Genomic DNA, 20,138 nt, shown 5'->3' on the forward strand with positions numbered 1-20,138 from the left:
GAGAACATGATGGAAATGCACATTCTCAGGCTTCCACAGACCTCAGAAATCAGAAATTCTGGGGCTGCAGCTCAGCAATCTGTTTTTAGCAAGTCCTCCAAATGACTATGAAGCATGCCAATATTGCAAAACATTAGTCTAGGGGAACTTTATAGACATAACACATCCTTGCTGGTGTGGTAAGATTTGAGGATGGTCTGCTGATGAGCTACCAATAAGGAGAGAAATCACGCTAAGTGGGAATTGTGACCTGGAGCAAAGTCACTTATCTTCTGTCTCTCTGGGCCTTAGTTTCTCCACCTTTGGGATTTTCAGTTGGATTGGTCAACAGTTCCAATGTAGGGACCCACAAAGTAGTGTGAGATGTTTGTCAACTATTTCTAGTTATTTCAGAAAGCTTCATAGAAATTTTATGCTTCCCCTCAGTATGCTGCAGGGACACATCAAAATATCCCCATTGGCTCACAAGTAGATTGTGAGCTTCTTGTGGTCATTCATTTTCGTGTTTCCGGGGCTCAGTCACAGGGTCTGGTCCCATGGAAGCCCTTCAAATAATGTTTTACGAAAACATTACAAACTAAGTTGTATAGAAATCAGTATGAAAATGAAGATTGGTGTATGCTAATCAGAAGCTCCAACTGACTTCCCAAAGGAAGATCGTGGCGTTCAGGCCTGCAAACATGTGTATTGATCGTTGCAGTGTTAGATTCCCACAAAGAGAGGGACCAGGTGGCCTCATCCTCAAACCTGGCTCACTAGTGCTCCTATGGAATATAGCCCAGTTTAGTTATTCATAAATCTGCGTGGTTTCAATTATTTATGATTTTCTGCTAAAGCTGGATGGGGTTCCTTTGGTCCTGTAAGATCCATCTGGGTCATCGACAGGACCCTGCTGTGTCCATGTGTGCAGTATGCTTACTGGTGGTGCAAAATTCAGCACTATGGCAGGGAAATCTCATTTTAACAGGCCGGTGAAGGTGTTCTTTGGCCACATGGGAGAGCACGAGGTGGTGCCAGGAACCTTCCAAGTGCTTTGAAAGGGGGTCTCGTTCTCAGAATCGTCAGTCTGAACCTGTGGTATCTCCTGCAGTCCTGAATGTTTTCAAGGGAAACAGATTGAAGACCTCTCCTGCTGCGTTGGCCTGTCAGAAGCAGAGAGAAAAGAGATGCTGCCTGCTGCCCCAGAAGGGAAGTGAATCAGCAGGGCACTGGTTTCCTTCAAACTCTAATCATTGTCTCTTTGCTTATGAGATTGTCTAATCCATTGGCCACCCTTTTAAAATCTGAACTCCAGGTCAGATACATGAAGGGGCGAGAGAACAGACTGAACCTTTATTAGTTCACAGAACTCCAATTCTTTATTAATCACAGCTTGCTCACAATGACATACAGGAAAATAGCACTAATGAAGAGTAAATATGCAGGCAGCAACCTTCAGGAGTTGGGATTTGGGGGAGAAACGACTTCAAAACTGCGATAGGTACTTATGGTGGGTGTCTGGTGATTCTTAGTTGGCACAAATGCCCTGCCTAGCCCCCTTAGCTGTATCAGCCCTCACAGATGGAGTAATTTTTTTTTTTTTAATAGGCAGGATTGCCTCACACTGGGGAAGAAAGACCAGCTTGAGTGAAAGTCCGCAGTGTTTTTGATCTCGTTTGTATGTGTGTTTCAATGCAACAACCAGCTCACAGTTTCCAAGTGGAAAAATATTCAGTAGCATCATGTACTTGTACTATAGGTAAGAGCTTAAAATGAACATCATCAATCATGGCATCCACAAATAAGCCACCTGACACATTAATTAATTCATTCCATCAAAAGAACTTAAACTAGAGAATTAAGCCCACTTCATGAAGAGCGATTTCATGGCTGCTTGAACCATTTGGATTCGAATCTGTGTTCAGCGCTTTTAAAGGGTTTAACTTTCTGCTTCTACCCAGGTTGATCTCAGCTCTGTCTTCTCATCCATCCCTTTCTAAAGCCAAAGCACATTTGTAGCACATAATCCAGGAGAAGCAGAAGTAAATGCTATGATTGGTGTTTTTTTTTTTTTTTCTTAGCCTGGTTTTGTAGTTTCTAGGCAGTTAGTAGATTATGAGTGAACAAATGTGGAGGTTTGTGTGGAGTCATAAAACCTGTAACCTAGGTGTGGTCTTAGTCAAGTTCAGAGATTACAAAGCCATCTAGGTCATTAGGCAATGGTGGGTTTCTAGCACCATAGACTGTCTACTGACCTCATTTTTCTGTTGGGATGAAAAGGGCAGGGAATGGAGTTCGACATGAGGGCTTCAAAAAGAACAGACCTAGCAAATTCATTTGAGTGGAAAGACACAACATCAAAAGCCTGTTACAGGACATGTAAGATTATGAAATAACTTGCATAATGCAATACTTGTATTTTTTAACAAAAATGTAAGTATTTACAAAATAAGATCCAAGGTATTTTTTAAACATCAAGCAAAACATTCTGCAAAGAGACCGCATTGATTTTTTTTTTTAATTTTTGATTCTGTTTTTTTTGTTTTTGTTTTTTATAATGAGTTCTTTTTAAACCATGTCATACATTTCCCATACTGATATCGCATGATCCATTATAATATAGGCAGGGGGATTTACTAATGGTGGGGCGTGCCATACCCTCCATCGTTTCAGCCAGACAGTTCAACCTGGAGTTCCTTGTTCCTGCGCACCTCCGCGGCATGCCTCTCCTGGAAGACACCAAAGGGAGAAGTAATGTCACAGAGCCTGGGTGTCTGCTCCACAGAGAACCAGAAAGGCTTGCCTACTTCTTTACACAATACATGCCTCGTTGGAAGTCACCCAGTTGTTTGATGTCTATCATTAGGAATTCTCTTCACTTCACGAGAAAGGACAAGGGACCCAGTAAGTATAACATAACAGAAGATCTTATAAGACTTACAGCGCCTAAAAAAACCCTTAATACTGTATTTGAGTAAAACTATTAAAAAGGTCATATGATCAAGAGAATCCAGAATATTATGATCGCTATATAAATCCAGAAAACGGCAATAGAACATCCTACTGTTGTTTACCCTATTTTTAATGGTGTTTTTCCTCTTCCTGAATATTTTAAGGGCTTTACAATTATCAGTGGACACTTTGAGAGGATTAGACACAGGAAGAAGACTTTTTTATATGCTTCTTAAATGCTTAACCTATTAGTCAGAGCCTTTCAAAACTTGAGTCCCAGTGACCTTTCCAGTCTTACCTTCCTTCCTCCCATCAATATAAGGGAAGTGTAATAGATCATATTTTAGCATTGTATGTAACTACTCCCTTGGTATGCAAAAATGTATGAAAGATGGCTTTAGGAAACATTCCGTTTCCCTAAGAAGATGTGATTAGAGAGATTTCTGTACTGGAAGCCAAGAAATATGAGGTCTTTCTTTTTCTTCTTTCCTTTTTTTTTTTTTTTAAATTTAATTATATGTATACTTTTTACCTTTTAAGGTCTCCTTTGCCTCACTAGTTATCAAATACAAACAAGGGATCTGAACTAGATGACCTAGAGTATCAGCTCCATCTGTGAAATTCTGTTGCATGAGTCGATTTAAATGCAAGATGAGGATTGCGGTCAATATCATCAGAAATTCTTTTTACAAATGGCTACGCACTTGCAATACAAAAGAGGGGTCAGGAGTGAGCTGTGAGTGCCAGGAAAGAACGTTTTCATATATCGAGATGATAGTGGCCATTGGAGCGTAAACTTCCAATGGTACTGCTAAGCCTGCTTACTGTGTGGTGTTTGATGATCGTCAACGAATTGCAGCTTCAGCTTAGTATAAAGGTTAGTATAAAGGGTGGAATGAAAAAGACAGGGGTTCAGAGCTAAACTCTGTCGTCTACTTAGCTTTGTGATCTTGACTAAATCTCTCTAAGGACAAATTCCTTAGGTATGAAATGGAGACAATAACAGTATCTCCTTTCAGGGTTGTTGTTTGGATTAAATGCAGTAGTACATGCAAAATGGCTGGCCTACAGGGAGCAATCAAGAACAGCTAGTTTTACGTCCTCTTTTCCTTTCATTATTCATTCCTCAGACAGGTTCAATAGTAAATAGTTACATAAATTGCATTCGTCAACAAGAATGACCCCTCCCCCCAAACAAAAGTCAGAGGAGAAGAAAAGTTTATGACAGATGAAAATTAATAATGGTTGAAATCTGTATCTAAGGAGTTATATAGCATCAAAACCACCTTTTCAGAAAAGAACCACAGAATCTTATTCCCTCAAAATATTTTTATTGTTTTAAGCTGTATCATATTATGGGATGCTATTGTCACTGAAATAATGACTACAATGTTTTTGCACCAACTTTTCTATATTGTTAGAGGTGAGATGATCAATATACTAAAACAACATCTCTTACTGACTAAGTACTGTCCTTTGGGGTTGGCTAGCTAAAGTAGCTGTCAAGGTTGTCTGTGTTTTTTTGCTTCTCTTACTCCTGAACACCATGGGAAGCTCCTTTGGTATTTGTTACAATATTATGATCTGGGCGGTCTTGGCCTTGGCTAGTGAATCGTGGGGTAGAGCTATAAAGGCAAGAAGATGTGACACAATTTGAATTAAGTGGAGAATTCAACAAGGTTCACTAGAAGTCCTCTTAACTGATCTGGTAGGTTAACCAACACTCTCCATTCCCGCCATCATCCTGGTATCACCTAAATGTTGCATTGCTTATGAGGCTAGTAGGCTCTTCCTTATTATTTGCACATACTTTTCCTCTCACTGGCTGAGTTACATGCTTACTTGTAGTCAATGATATTTCCACCCTGTTCGGCTAGCTAGTTGAGAATTTAATTACATAATTTAATTAAAGATACAGTAATAGAAGCTAGTGTGGGTGGAGGAAAAGCTTTGGAAATACCTGAGAAAGGGCAGTATGATCAGATATTGGATCAAGTATAAAAGCTAGGGGAAATTTGTAAAAAAGAAAAGTTGTTAAGGTCCTATATTCATATTATTTTGCAGATATCTTTAGCCCTTACCCAATTTTAAAGAAATTGAAACTGTAAATCATAGCTAATATGATATAGGTGGATAATGGGGAAAAGGGGGACATGGTACCCCAATTAACTGATCCATCTCTCAAAATGGTCTTGGCCTACATGAAAAGATTGGTAATTCGCTGTACCTTTAAATGCTTGATGTTAAAGTTAGATGTATTATGAATGTATGCAATATTGTGAAAATGATTATACCTGCTTTAATTGGCTTTTAAAAAATACCCACTACAGATCCTGGTTGGGTCTGATGACAGAGCTGCTGTTACTCAGGGTTCCTGATGGGCCAGGCAGTGAATTTTCTGCTAGATACTGTTGAATGCGTTAGGGGAGAAAGGACATGTTGGGGGAAGAAGAAAGTGTCTCTTTAATCCTTTCGCATGGCAGGAAAAGGTGTTTTTCTATCTCTGTCTCTGTCTCTCTGTCTCTGTCTCCATCTCAGTCTCTGTCTCAGTGTGTCTCTTTCTATTATATTATTCCATGAACAAGAACATTTTAAACTTCACCAGAGTGTCAATCATTGTCCACAGACTATACTTTTGAGTCCTGGGTATGACTATTTATGTCACTCAATTTGAAGACTGTTGGGTAGTTGTAATTTCGATGTGAGTGACATAAACAGATCAGCCTAGTGTAACTCTCGGTGGCAGATGCATTCCTTCTTTCACACCTTTCTCCACATTTGATTCTTTCCTTTATAATAAGCTGGGGTGTTGAGACGAGGTGCTATGGAAACAGACATTGAAAGAAAAAAGCGTAACATTCTTTTCTGAAGGAAAAAAGAACACTTCTATGGAACGAAGATAAAAATACTTAAATATAATTTACGACAATATAACAAAGCATATTTAAGAAGTCTTTAGCTCAGTGGTTCTCAACTCCTGCTATTAGCATCTACTGGTAAACTTTAGAAGTAATACTGATCTCTGGGTGCCACCCCAGACAATTAAATCAAAATCTCTTAGTTTAAAGAGCACTTCAGTAGATTCTAAACTGCAACTGAGATTGTTTTTGCTTTAGGCTTTCAGTTTTAGCTAAAGACTTTGAGCTAACATAGCTGGATCTCCAAGAAGTTTGTGGGAATTTGTCAGTGAATGACACTGAGGAAACCGTGGACACCATGGCTCTGTATCACGTCGTCTGGCTAATTGACAGGCTCAGTGAAGTGAGGCCTGTCACAGTGGTGAGAATTTAGTGTGCTAGCCTTGACATGGATTTCATTTTTACTAACATTTTTCAGTGCTTTTGTATTAACTATCTATATTGGTCCATATTATGTGTTGTCTTATTCTCTAATTTTTGGTGCTATGCTATTTGTTGCTGGTTTTATATTATCTGCATAGGGAAAGAGACGGCTGGTAAATGCTCTTTGATATTATTCCAGGTGTCTAAGCACATAGTAGGTACTCCACGAATACGCACTGAATGATTAACTGATTAATCGGTGTCATTTTCAGTAGTAATCATCTTTTGATGCATCAGATTCCAGAACAGCTTATATATGTTAGCAGTTTCATGCATTTTCAGCATTAGTATTATTATTGATTCTCTTTTTAATTTAATCTTACTGCAGTAATTTCATTCAAACAAAAGGCTACATATTGGTCAGGATAAAAACCTTACTCTGTCTTATTTAGGAAAAAGAAAACATATGTGGTCCTAAAAATGATCTGGGCTGCATTATCTGGCGTGGGATAGAATACTGTCAGTTGGGATTTAAATCAGAATAGGCTATAAACCCCTAGTTCTCAAACCTGGCCAAATATTGGAATCATCTGGAGGGTTTTAAAAAATATAGACGCCTGCGTCTCACTGGGAGATTTTGCAGCTTGATGTCAGGATGTTAAGCCGTCCACAGGTTGATTATTTCTAGGACAAATCGCATGTCTGTATGCAAGTCTGAAAGGAGGTGGAGACTAAATCTGGGTGAGAATGGGAAAGGGTGCTAAAAGGTGCTCGGCTGGGGAGTGGGTGAAGAGAAATACACAGAGAAAAAGAAATTACCTATTAAAATCCAACACTTCTGGAAATACTAGTTAAAACATGCAAATTTTATGTACCACTTTATAGTTGAAATCAAGAGGGATATGCTATATATTTGCATATGTGTAATTTCAAAAACAATAATGCTCCTGGTTGTCAGTGATATAAATCTTGCACTAGATATTACGGTCTAATTGAAAAGCCTGGAATATGATCAGCATGCCCCATTTCTAGCAACTTCATTAATTTTTTTTTTTTTTTTAGGGCCTAGGATATGAGATGGTTGAGTCATAATTATCCCAAACAGAACACACAGTGGTCTTCTGCTATCCATGGTATGAGCACCAGTCAGCAGGAATCTCCTTGGTTGTACAGAAACGTGTGAACTGAGGGCAAATGGAGGAAGACTGAATGGTTCAAGGTGAGGCACATGAATTTTGCCCAGTGGAACTTTGCTCTCCTGCATCTCAGCAAAGCACTTGCTATGGTACCACCATGTGTAACATCCAGAGAGCTGAACTGCCTCCTTCAAATCCTGACCTGATGCAGTTGGGTGAAACACAATGACATTGTTCTGAGAGTATGGAAGCACCAGCTTATATGCATAAATTAAATTTTAACTTTAAGGTTCTGACCAAGGTATTCAGTGGTTCTCTGCTCCTGACCAGGTCATCTAGTACTTTCTCCACATACCTCTGGGAGCCTCAGTGTCCTACTGCTGTGTCAGAGCCCATAGGCCCTTCCCTAGGCAATGCTTTAAAAAATCCCTCAAAAGCACAGATGCCCATGAAAATCTCCATGAAATTATACATATATATATATATATATATATATACACATATTTATGTTTTGTGCCTGATTTCCTTTGGTTCTGGATTGATATTTGTCATCAGAGAATGCGAGTAAAAACAGAGTCATCAGAACTTCAGAACAGAGTTGCCTGATCCCTGGGTCTTCCTAAGAAATACTCAGAAAACAGGAGGCTGATCTTGTCTAAACTGTTAGTGCTCTGATGACAGGGACAGTCCTACTTCTGTCTGTATCTCCAGTGCCAACATGTAATAGTACTCAGTATTGGTGCAGAGGGCAACGGCTCAGAAAAGGACTGAGGCATTGTTTCTCAAAAATCATATTTCTCAATGCTTAATCCAATTTCTGGAGATGGAAAAAGCTACACTATTCATATCTATACTACACATTTTCAAAGGAGACTTTTCTGGGTGGTGGTGGTGGTGGTGGATAGATAGCATAGCGTCAACAACAGGGAAAGAGAGAATACTTTTCAGAGGATCTCCTGCTCTGCTCATCCTGATTGATGGGAATGGGTATATTTCAGGGTTGGTGAGGAGAAAGACACCAGGATATCAGAACGTGAGGAAATAAACATCCCTTACTAGCTTCCCTTCCCTTTGGTTCCATGAATGTTACTATACCCTGGTTTCCCATGTAGATTCTCCTACATAGACAGAATGGGCTTTCCATTTTTCCTAGGTAGTCTGTCATTTCTTGAATATATTTTTCCAAGTTATTATTTATATATTCAATATTACACTCAATGAAATAGTAAATTAAATATTGAATGTATTATTTTGTTATATATTATTGTTACTTATTAATATGATATATTTTTATGGCATGTTTCATATTTCCAATTTAATATTTTTCCAATGGATTGGTTCTTAAAGTTTGTGCAAGTCTTTTATATATTTGAAAAGCATGAATCAGCTTCCCTGAATCCATTCACTACTAAAACATTTCACCAAATTCTAGCTTTAACGTTGGATTCCCACTCCTCTCCCATGTCACAGTGCCCACAGAGTCAGTGCTACAACCGAAGAACCTGTCCAAGGCGTTAGCTGTCTCTGTACTTGAAACAAGTTTTGACTAAGTCCCTGGTGCCCGGGCATTTGGAACTTCACCCAGCTGTGTTGCGTATGAATGCATGCTTATGCCCAGAACTTTGTCGGAATTACCTTTTCCTGCAGACGTTCAATAATAGCAGCTAGATTAGCCTCACGGTTTTCTTTAATTTGTTCCATTTTCAGGATCAGCTTTTCCTCCGCCATTTTGCTGAAGTTGTTGTTCTCCTCCAAAGCCTTCTGAAGGACTTCTCGCTCATGTTCCCTCTTCTCTGCCAATTGTTTCAGCACCTGGGCCTCCTGAGACTGGGGAAGAAAAACATATCCATTTTATAATCACCCAAAAGCAAATCTGGCAGAATAATGGTCCACTGATTTGAGAGAGTGGGTCCACTGATTTGAGTGTTCCAATGAACACTTGTTCTAGCCTAAGCACTACTGTCAATTCAGTACTCATCTACATGGCTTTGAGTTTTCTACTGAATGTGGCTAGCTGAATTTTCAGCTGGGGATTTTTTGGACACACCGTCTTGGAAGAAGCATTTAACCCTCATTGAGGAGTTTTTGTTTTGTTTTGTTTTTTAGAATAAGTTGATGCTAAGCATTTGTGCAACAGGGAATGCTATAATCAATCATTGGATAGCAGCATCCATTGAAGCCTAAGGAAAATATGGGAGGATTGGGGCAAGTTCACCTCTTTCCCCTGCCCCATTTTTCATCAGCTGTAGGCTAAGTCCTGAGCTTTTCAACTTTAGCCAATCAAATCTCCAAATGTACTTTCTCGTTTTATTCCACACGCACCTCTCCTCACTTGCCTGTTTTACTTTCATTACCCAAATTTTCTTTGGAGACGTGTGAACGGTGTAAAGGTAATGTCCACTTGGCCACAGAAAACAGAAAGTTCTTGTTCTGGCCCCCTCTTGAACATGCCAAGGTCACCCGGGTAATCTTTGAAACCCTGTGGTTACTTAGTGATTAGAGTAGAAACGCCAGAGGCAGCTGCACCCCACCTAGCATCCCCCTACATTTTGTGCACTGTAGTTTCCCTGCAGCATCAGGAGGCTGTATGACTCCGTACAGTGTATATTAACAATCACTGAAGTGCTTGATAAAATGCAGAGGCCTGGTATCCGCTCCCCAAAGTTCTGATTCTGTGGTTCTTTGGTTAAGACCCAGGTTAAGACCCATAGGTAATATATGTATGTATGTAATATATAAAGTTTATTTATTTATTTTGAGAGAGAGAGAGGATGGGGAGAGAGGCAGAGCGAGAAGAAGAGAATCCCAGGCAGGCTCTGCACTGTCAGCATAGAGCCCCATGCGGGGCTTGAGCTCATGAACCATGAAATCACGACCTGAGGTGAAATAAAGAGTTGGATGCTTAACTGACTGAGCCACCAGGCACCCCCAGGAATCTATATGTTTGATAAGTATCCCCGGTGATTCTAATGCAGGCTATTCATGGTACCTTTTGGAAAATGCACTGGCATGGCCTCTGGTGTCAGGCCTGTGTTGGTGACCTGGATGTGCTATTTAACTTCTTCCCACATTCATTGTTTCTTTCACAGTATGCAGCTAAGAGAAGTCTTACTCAATGCTGAGTTATCCAGGTTGAAGACTAAATTGTTACACAGGCATTGTTCCTGGGTAATTCCTTACGACTGGCTGGTGCTCTGAGGTGAGTCTTTGCAGGAGTAACTGTAACTCTGAACGCCTAAACAATGGCAGCTTAAAAATGTGTCTCATGGCTTGTCAAATATTGATTAATTAATGTTAATGTTAAAAGCATTAATAGGAAAACATTTAGTTGATAGCCATCATGGGGTCTCACAGGAGAGATCTTGGTATGCATACAGTATGAGGCTTGACGGAGGAGAAACTTCTCTTCAGATAGGAAGGGGAAAATCAGACAGCCTTGAGACTCTTTGCTGATATGTTTATCCTGAAGTTTATCAGGAATAGGTCTTGTGACTCATGGGAGATTAGAAAATTTGGGGAACTAGCCCCGCATCTTGTTTTAGTCCCCAAATGGTTTCACTGACATCCTTAGGAGACTACATCACATACTTGCTTTGTTATAGCTTACGGTAGAACCCAATATGAAAAACAACGGGAAATGTTAACACGGAATAAATTCAAAATCAAGCGGCACCTTTCTGGAGAAAACCTGAAAAAATATTTTCTAGCTGGTTCATCCTTCTGCCTCTAGGTGGGACTATTGGTAAAGCATCCTACATTGATTTGCTTCTTTACTGCTACTAGGACCACTGACTTCAATGTGAGAGACAGACTGACTAAAGGTGTGTGTGTGTGTGTGTGTGTGTGTAAAAGCTTCTCTCTGATGGACTTCATGGCAAGGGGCCATATGCCTGCCGTTCTTTACTATATCAGCTCACAGAGAAAGTTACCAAGGATGGTTATCAATGAGCAACTGAGTAATTTTTAATTTTCAGGGGCTCAAATTTACTGAGGCACTTTTAAAATTGTATTTTAACTTACAGTTCATATTTGCATTCTTAATCTTCTTTTGTGAGAGACTTAAAGACAGGAGACAGCAGAGGAAGGGAATCGAGAAGGGAAACCCTGGGGACTAAAAGGGCAATATCGCAGCACATACCTTTTCAAATGTCTTGCCTTGGTGGGGCACATTTGGCTTGCGTGAACAAACACTCCCACCGGCCCCGTTACCAGTAATGGAGAGAGAGGCCTATTGCTTTACTGGGCACAGCATTTGGCTCTGTTTGAGGTGCCTCAATTAATGGCGTTAGTACTTTTGCAGCCATTGGGGCTAAATGAGATTACCCAGCATAGGTGTCAAGTGTATTTCTTTAGCACAATTAATGGGGGGAAACAGAAACAGAAGGCAGTACAGAGCGTTCTCACGTGAGGCTGCTGATAGGTGACGGAGACCCGCCAAACTGGGCCAGCCCGCTTCGGGGCTGCTCATTTCTGTGGTGCCTTTTCCTATACTGAGGGAATGTTGCATCCACCGTCCTCTCCACTGATACATTTTTGGGACCTATTGATCATCTATGTTTCAAATATTTAAAGCCACATCCGTTAAAAAAAATACATTAATTACGGAAAGGATCCCACACTGAGAAGATACTTTTGGCACCCTATTTTGGTTTTTCCTCACAGGCACTCAACTCTTAGACAAACTCTTCTGTGGAGCTAATAGTCTCGGGGCCTTTACCTCAGTTCTTAAGGTCTCCACCGCTGAAGACAGCACTACTCCCTTTTCCTTCTTTCACACCCTAGCATCCAGATGTCACTGCCTACAACTTCTCTGACTTTATTCCTGGGGAGAGACTGATTCTCTCATCAATACACCTTTTAATCTCCCGGTCACAGCCTCAAGGAAGAAAACTGGTTACGCTTCAGTGAGCAAATAAGCATTTAGTTCAGAAAACTGCCCTGAAACATAACATGCGTGAGGATCCAGAATAAAAATATGTTTTAGACAAAAGTGGAAGCATTTGCCTTCATTTTGGTAAACGTTCTCACCACATGGTTGAAGAGGTGATTTTATTTTCTTCCTCGCTTGGGCAGATTAACAGAAAAGAATCTTGACTGGGAGGCTTAAAAGGTAGGATTTGCTGAAAGCTGTTAAAAATAAATTGTTTAAGGGCAAAGGATCTGACCACGGAGGACCATCTCTGAATGGCATGTACCTAACATAGAAGGTCACTGAAATACTGAAATGGAAAATTAGGGCATGACAACGATCAGCTGATACAATGCAAATGTCAAGACAAACTATTTATAGAGCTAAGACATCCAACATGACATTCTGGGAGACCAGGGAACCTTCTCCACCTTGCTATTGTAATAACGGAGGCGCAGAATTGGTGCCCACTTTTTCTAAGCATACACTGAATTCAGCATCACCGAAATGATTACATGAGAGGTACGTGAAGGGAAAAATAATGAGACAGGGACAAGAGTTATTGTACATTTAGGAACACTTTAACATTTTCCAGAGAGGTTCATTACCGTGCCTTATATTACTGAGTATAAGAGTTTAATTACTATACAAATGAAATGGAAGATAAATTTGAGTTAAGTGATATATAAAACTCAATTTTATTTTATGTACTCTTATGAGATTTAAGACTATATTTTAGTTAGTACTAGTGTTCCATTTCTTTCTGGAGTGAACACATTTCTAACCCTTTATTTTATTGTCCCATTTCATCATCTGGATATATTACTTGCCACTAACTAGAACCATATATCAGACACTAGATCTCTGAGTACCTAAGTATCTTTAAAGGATGTGTCTCTAATTATTGGCTTTACTGTTAACAGTGAAAAACCATTAGCAACCCAGTTAGAGTCATAAATAATGTCTTGTTAAAATATGATAATTGAGGGTCACCTGGATGGCTCCGTCGTTAAGCATCTGACTGTTGATTTCGACTTAGGGCATGATCTCACAGTTGGTGAGATCGAGTCCTGAGTGGAGCTCAGCATTGGCAGCACAGAGCCTGCTTGGTATTTTCTCTCCCCCCCCCCCCCCCCCCCCCGCCCCTTTCCTGCTTGTGCTCTCTCTCAAAATAAACAAACATTAAAAAATATGATAATTGAATATAATTGTGCAAAACAAAAGTGTGCAATATTCACTGTGTGTTGAAGTGAGAAGCATAATAAAACATTTTAAATGGTTAAAACCCAAGCCCTTTAGGGGCGCCTGGGTGGCGCAGTCGGTTAAGCGTCCGACTTCAGCCAGGTCACGATCTCGCGGTCCGTGAGTTCCAGCCCCGCGTCGGGCTCTGGGCTGATGGCTCGGAGCCTGGAGCCTGTTTCTGATTCTGTGTCTCCCTCTCTCTCTGCCCCTCCCCCGTTCATGCTCTGTCTCTCTCTGTCGCAAAAATAAATAAACGTTGAAAAAAAAAAATTAAAAAAAAAAAAACAAAAAAACCCAAGCCCTTTAGAATGAGCTCTTCTGCTAAAGCCTGGAATGCGTTTACTGTGGTTAACTCCTAGGAAAAGAACCACGGGGGTGCTCTTCACTGAGGGACAACACATGACACATGTGAGGGTTCTGTGGACCAAGTGTCACATCCTCCAAGGAGCAGATGCCTCCCGAATGCTGAATCACAAATAAGCCAGCACTTGAGTTTATAATCGTTGCTGTACAAACCACCCCCTCTTTTCCTGGATGTGACTGTAATTACCATCTATAATGTGAGATGCCAACAAACAAGAAAGTTAAGTCTATCAGGTTTGGTGACTAATCATGGCCCAGTTTACACCATTTTATTAAAAAAAAAAAGCAATGCAGGGGTGCCTGGATGGCTCAGTGGGTTAAGTGTCCAACTTCAGCTCATGTCATGATGTAATTAATGGCTTTGTGAGTCTGAGCCCCACATTAGGCTCCATGCTGACAGTGCAGAGCCTGCTTGGGATTCTCTCTCTCCCACCCCCCCCACCCCCCACCCCGACCCTCCCCTACTTGCATGCTCTCTCTCTCAAAAAAAAAAAAAATAAATAAACAATGCATCTTTCTTTCAGAGGTTCAGGGACTTTGCAGTTGATTGTACCAATATCGTCAGTGTGTCAATTATCTCACTGAACTGTGAGTACTGTTTGTGTAGTACTCTCTTAATTCAATCTGTTTTAGGGTAAGATTTTATTAATGTCATTAAAATTCTTAAATTGCCATCTTTTTTTCATAATACTTATTTTTTTCAAGCCACTGTTAGTTGGACAGACCCATTTATATACCTGTCACCTGTCAAACTATTTCTCCTTTGTAACTTGATACATAATATTTTATAACATTTAAAAATGTTCAAGAAATGTATGGTAACATTTCAGTATCTTTTATAGCAAGAAACTTCTTTTCTCTATATGATTCTGAGTGTGCTGGACTCTAGTTTCTGCAGGCAGGAGCCAGCTGTGTTTTGCATAATAATAGCTGGTTGTCTCTCACAGTACTTGCCTGCGGCTTCATGTAGGATAGGTCTTTTAATTCTCATTGACCCATGGTCAATAACTCCATGACCCAGGTCCTATCATTAGGCTCATTTTACAGATGGGTAAAATAAGACATAGATGGACAGGTTAGTCACTTGTCCAAGGTCACACAGCTATTATGTGATAGAGCCAGACTTTGATTACAGGTATTGTCTTAAGCATGTTCTTAACCACTGTGCTTTAAAGATGCTCTTAGAAACTATTGCTTGGCTTAGATGACCATATAATTTATTGTCCAAACTGGGCACTTATGACATTGAAATGATAATGATGATATCAAAAAAAGGAATAAACAGGAGTTGTCCTGGGGCGATTGGGAAATGGTTAGCTTAGGTCTGCTGTTACTTGCTAAATGTTTGTTGAATGAATAAATGGCGGGCTGGCTGGCTGGCTGACTAAAGTCTTTATATTGCTTCACCCTTGTGGGCCAGTTGTGGTATGGAAATTTTGATTTCAAAATGTGAGCTACAAGCTGACCTCACGATATAATATAGTCTCATGGAGGTGAAAGCTGATTCCCAGAGATAATCAAAGAAAGCAGTAAAAGCAGGAAAAAGGGCTATTTCTTGTATAACAAATTTCTTCTACCAGCAAATCAAAGGGGCATTAATTCTGGTTCAAAGAAGCCTGAGGGAGGGTTGTCCAACCCAGTAACCAGATGGTCAGTGCTGCGATAGTGTCAACAGATGGAGTGAGGGACTGGGGACACTGCCAAAACATTTGTCACCAAGTGAGTTTGGGCCCACGTGGAAATGACTCCGTGGCAGTCCTCCAGCTGTAAATCCGGAAGGACTCACACAGGCAACACAGCCTGGGTCACGGGTTCTCAGATGTGGTCCCTAAACTCCCAGAAGCAGGCCTTTCAATGGTACCAATGGAGGCGAGAGAAGCTCACAAACTTTTTTATGTTTTAAAAGCCTATCAGAAATCTTATTTTGCTTGTATGTCTCTATTTTTACATTTACTTTGAGTTAGAATTAAGTTAATTTAGTGAGAATATGCTTATTTTTATGATAATAAAAATATTAACTGGCACTTATAGATTCCTTTGATTGTAACCACGACAAAGGAATTTATTAATACTATTTAATGTATTCATACTATTATACTATTATTATACTACTATTAATATTAATAGTATGTTTAATAGGCAGAATCTTTAGAAACTTGTAACTGTGAGAAAGGAAATGGATCCAGGGCAAAAATGTTGCTGATCACTGGGCTCGGCTGAACATCTATTATTAGGAACTATTTTAAAAAATAGTAAAGTTGAAATTGAATAATTATCTGGTACCAATTTGAAAAAGTAAAGGCCTAAAATTCCTCCATGGTTCCCTAAAATTTTTCTGGTCTGTTCATCTGTCTCTGTGCTGTCCAACTCAGTAGCTACTAGTTACATATGGCTGTTTCACGTTTCTTTTTACTTTTAAAAATGCAACTGCTAGGGGCGCCTGGGTGGCGCAGTCGGTTAAGCGTCCGACTTCAGCCAGGTCACGATCTCGCGGTCGGTGAGTTCGAGCCCCGCGTCGGGCTCTGGGCTGATGGCTCAGAGCCTGGAGCCTGGTTCCGATTCTGTGTCTCCCTCTCTCTCTGCCCCTCCCCCGTTCATGCTCTGTCTCTCTCTGTCCCAAAAATAAATAAACGTTGAAAAAAAAAATTTAATAAAAAAAATGCAACTGCTAGAACAACTGAAAATACATATGTGCTCACATTGTATTTCTATCGGACAGCACTATTCTATATAGCTAGAGACATTTTTTTTTTTCCATGTTGGCAGGGCTACAAGCTCACCGATTGTACAGTTATGAGCTAAATAGTTACTATAATTGTTATACTAACACTAAACGTTTACAGATAAAATTGTGGATATCTGCAATTTTGCTTATCTAAATTCTATTTCCCCTTCTCTGGATGAGAACATCTCAATTTGCTTTTAGGGGTCTATACCTCCACATTTCTCTGCAGAGATCTTACCTATTTGGGGAGTGCTTGGATGGTTCAGTCGGTTATGCTTCCAACTCTGGATTTAGATTCAGGTCTTGATTTCGTGTTTCCCAGTTCATGAGATGGAGCCCTGTGACTGGCACTGAGTTGACAGCATGGAGCCTTCTTGGGATTCTCTCTCTCTCTCTCTCTGCCCCTCTCCCATGCATTCTCTCTCTCTCTCTCTCTCTCCCTCTCTCTCTCTCTCAAAATAAATAAATACACATAAAAAAAAGAACTATTGAGGGGCGCCTGGGTGGCTCAGTCGGTTAGGCATCTGCTTCGGCTCAGGTCATGATCCCGTGGTTCATGGGTTCAAGCCCCACATCGGGCTCTGGGCTGACAGCTCAGAGCCTGGAGCCTGCTTCGGATTCTGTCTCCTTTCTCTCTCTACCCCTCCCCCACTTGTGCTCTCTCTCAAAAATAAACATTAAGAAAAAAAGAACTATTGGGAAGGAAAAGCCCTCTCTCTGCCGGAGTTGCTAATTTGTGAGGAAAAGAAATGGGGACTGACGGTTGAAAACTAAACTTTCTTGGTATTGAAACCAATTAGATGCAGGAAGAGACAGATGACAGATATAAAAAGAAGGTTTTCTGACCTTATTGCTTGATCTAGATCCAGCTGTTTTTGAAGCTGTAACCATTCCTAGACTTTTTAGTCACATACCCACTTTGTATTCTAGCTAGTTGAATTGAGTTTTGGTTACATGCATGTCCTCACTAAGGTAATCACTGAGATATATGCACTGGCTGGAGGCTCTTTGAGGAGAATTAACAGTTCTTCTAATGAGCACTTATTAAGTCAGCACAACAGAATAAAATCAATTAATGATTTTTGTAAGTTGGCACTTTCTGTTAATTATATTTTATTCTAATTAAAACCCTACTACAAGGACATAATCTATATAATGATTTTTGCCTTGAAAATTTTAACAAGTAATACCAGACACGTGAAGGAATACTGATTTTAAGGGTTTCAAAAAACATTTTTCCTAGTGTCATAATGTTAGATAATATTTGTAAATGTCTTTTAGCCATGTGGCCGGTTTCTAGTTCCATCCAATTGTATAAACGTGTAATTGTTGATAATTTATCGTTGCCAGGGTGTAGGAATTTTACTGGAATCAGTCATTAGCTAACTCAGGGAGTTTTGTGAGAACAGCGAGTTAATTTTGATCATCTCTGTGTCGTTCTTTTCCTTTTAATAATATCCTTCAAATCAAATACATTACCTTAGAAACACCAGCAGCATTCTGAACCATGATCTCAAAGTTTCAATTGCAGCTCAGTCACTGACTTCCTATTCTAATCAGGTCACAGCATCTCTATGTGGCAACCTAGGATCTGTACCTGGTGCCCATTACCTCTAAGAGGACTTGAGCTGCTTCGATGCAACCCACTGTCACTGCTGGACTTACTTACTTAGAGCTGTTGGCAGCAAAGTCTTGATGGATTGTAAATGCAAGTTAAGTTAGCTTTACTATGAGAAGAAAGCTCTAAGTAACAACATTTGTTAAAGCAACTTCCTGTACACAGATTTGAGTTAGTAGCTCAGTTTCCTCCTTTTAAAATCCACCTCTATGACAACAGTAATTGACCAACTACAATAAATATACATGTAAAGAAGTACTTGTCAGATGCTTGGAGAACCTCACTCTTCAGTGAAAACTGAAAATGTGATTAGGATGTTTTCTGACACAGGAAGATTTTTCAACTACAAAGGTCAGAACAGAACGTAATTTTTAGTTCAGAAAATGTAATCTGAGGACTTCTAATCTTTGGCTCTTTCTTCCTGATCTGAAGATACACATACTGTATCTGTTAACTGTACATACACATACATGTGTTTGGTTTTGTCCCGCTTTGACTGTTAGAGAATTCAGTTTTTAGGAGAAAGAGTATCTTTGTTTTCTTTGTAACTATCCAACATAGAGGTGTTGGATGTATTGGCTAACTTTTTATAGGCAATATACTAATAAAGTTATACATTATTATAAATGCGGACTGTCCATTCAAATAAGACTATGCATGGAGCATATTTTTAGTGACTACATGCTCCTAAAAATAAATGATGATAAAGTCAGTGGAAAATACGATGTAGGAATGAATTTCCTAAAAATAACTCCATTTGGGTTGATTAAGAGCATCTTGATGGGATGAACTCTAATAATCACATGGTTGGTACAGATGTGTTTAGACATAACTTCTATCTTTACGTGCAGAGTCCTTGGGATTTCTGAGTGCCCCTCCTTTTTAGTACCTTTGGCTTCTTAGTCACCTGATTGTGAAAAATCGGAGATTTGGAAAAAGAAAAGTGCTCTAATACAAAGAAGGGCAAATGGAAAAAAGGGAAAAAGATGCCATCAAGGCTTGGAACTGAGTAGAGGAGGATCCTAATAGATCCCAGAGAGGGTCCTGATCTTAGAAGCACAAACTTCAAGGGCAGGAAGTGAGGCCTTTAGGAGGACAGGGTCAAGCTCGGGGCCCCTATCCCGGGGTGAACAGCATCTGGGAAGAAATATTTCAGAAGATCTGGTGGTCTTAGTTTCAAGGAAAACCATGTGTTCCAGTGGGGAAAGGACACAGACCCTGAGAAGGAGGAATCACCACTCCTGCACCCCTCCCTACCTCCAAACACTGGAGTAAAGTTACTTAAGGCTGTGCTTTCTCAGTTATGCACCGTGTATTACAGCAGGGAGATTTTATGATAAGGGATCCAGGAGAGGGAGAAAGGTACTTTTAGTGTCTAAGGGCTTTGGCTTTAACTAGCCTAAAAGCAGCAATGTTTACTTGAACTAGCCCGGCTCTGTGTCTGTTGAAGACCTACACTTGTTGGGGATGTTGCAGGTGTAGAGGTGGTTGTTTACTGGAACCTCTGCCAGCATGTGTGTGCGTGGAGGGGGAGTGTGTGGAGAGGAGATGGAGGGAGGGAGGGAAAAGAGGAGGGAAGGGAAGAAAACGAGTAAAGACAGAATTTAAAAATGTATGGAAAAAGTTACCTTTCTTCTTTCCTCTGCAGCTTCCAGTTTTTTCTGGATCTCCTCCAGAGACAGGTCTTTCTTCTTTGGAGAAGCTAAAGTTCGTGGGGCTTCTGAGATAGGAGATGGTGGTTTTAGGATCAGCTCAAAAGCCTGGCCAGAGGCACGTTTGTTGATTTGCTTCACTTCCATATCTGAGAAATGAATTATTTGAGAATGTTAACATACATACAGAGTGTGAAGCATGTGTTTATTTAAGTAATTTGAATTCAGGCAATTGAAAGTCGCGTTCTTATTCTGGCAAATAGCAAAATGCTGCATGGGAT

General features: G+C 40.1%; 1 protein-coding gene across 1 annotated transcript in view; it reads right to left on the reverse strand.

Annotated features, from left to right (window-relative positions):
- Nucleotides 1–2,040: 2,040 nt before the first annotated feature.
- Nucleotides 2,041–20,138, reverse strand: part of STMN2 (stathmin 2) — a 46,534-nt gene continuing 28,436 nt past the window's right edge. The window contains exons 3-5 of the mRNA XM_030304400.1: nt 19,834–20,006; nt 8,984–9,175; nt 2,041–2,708 (exon numbers count right to left, since the gene is read on the reverse strand). Coding sequence (XP_030160260.1) covers nt 2,649–2,708; nt 8,984–9,175; nt 19,834–20,006 — 425 coding nt within the window. The 3' untranslated portion in view covers nt 2,041–2,648. The remainder of the gene's footprint in view (nt 2,709–8,983; nt 9,176–19,833; nt 20,007–20,138) is intronic.

This window comes from Lynx canadensis, chromosome F2 (genome assembly GCF_007474595.2).
Source record: "Lynx canadensis isolate LIC74 chromosome F2, mLynCan4.pri.v2, whole genome shotgun sequence".
In the NCBI taxonomy this organism is placed as follows: Eukaryota; Metazoa; Chordata; class Mammalia; order Carnivora; family Felidae; genus Lynx; species Lynx canadensis.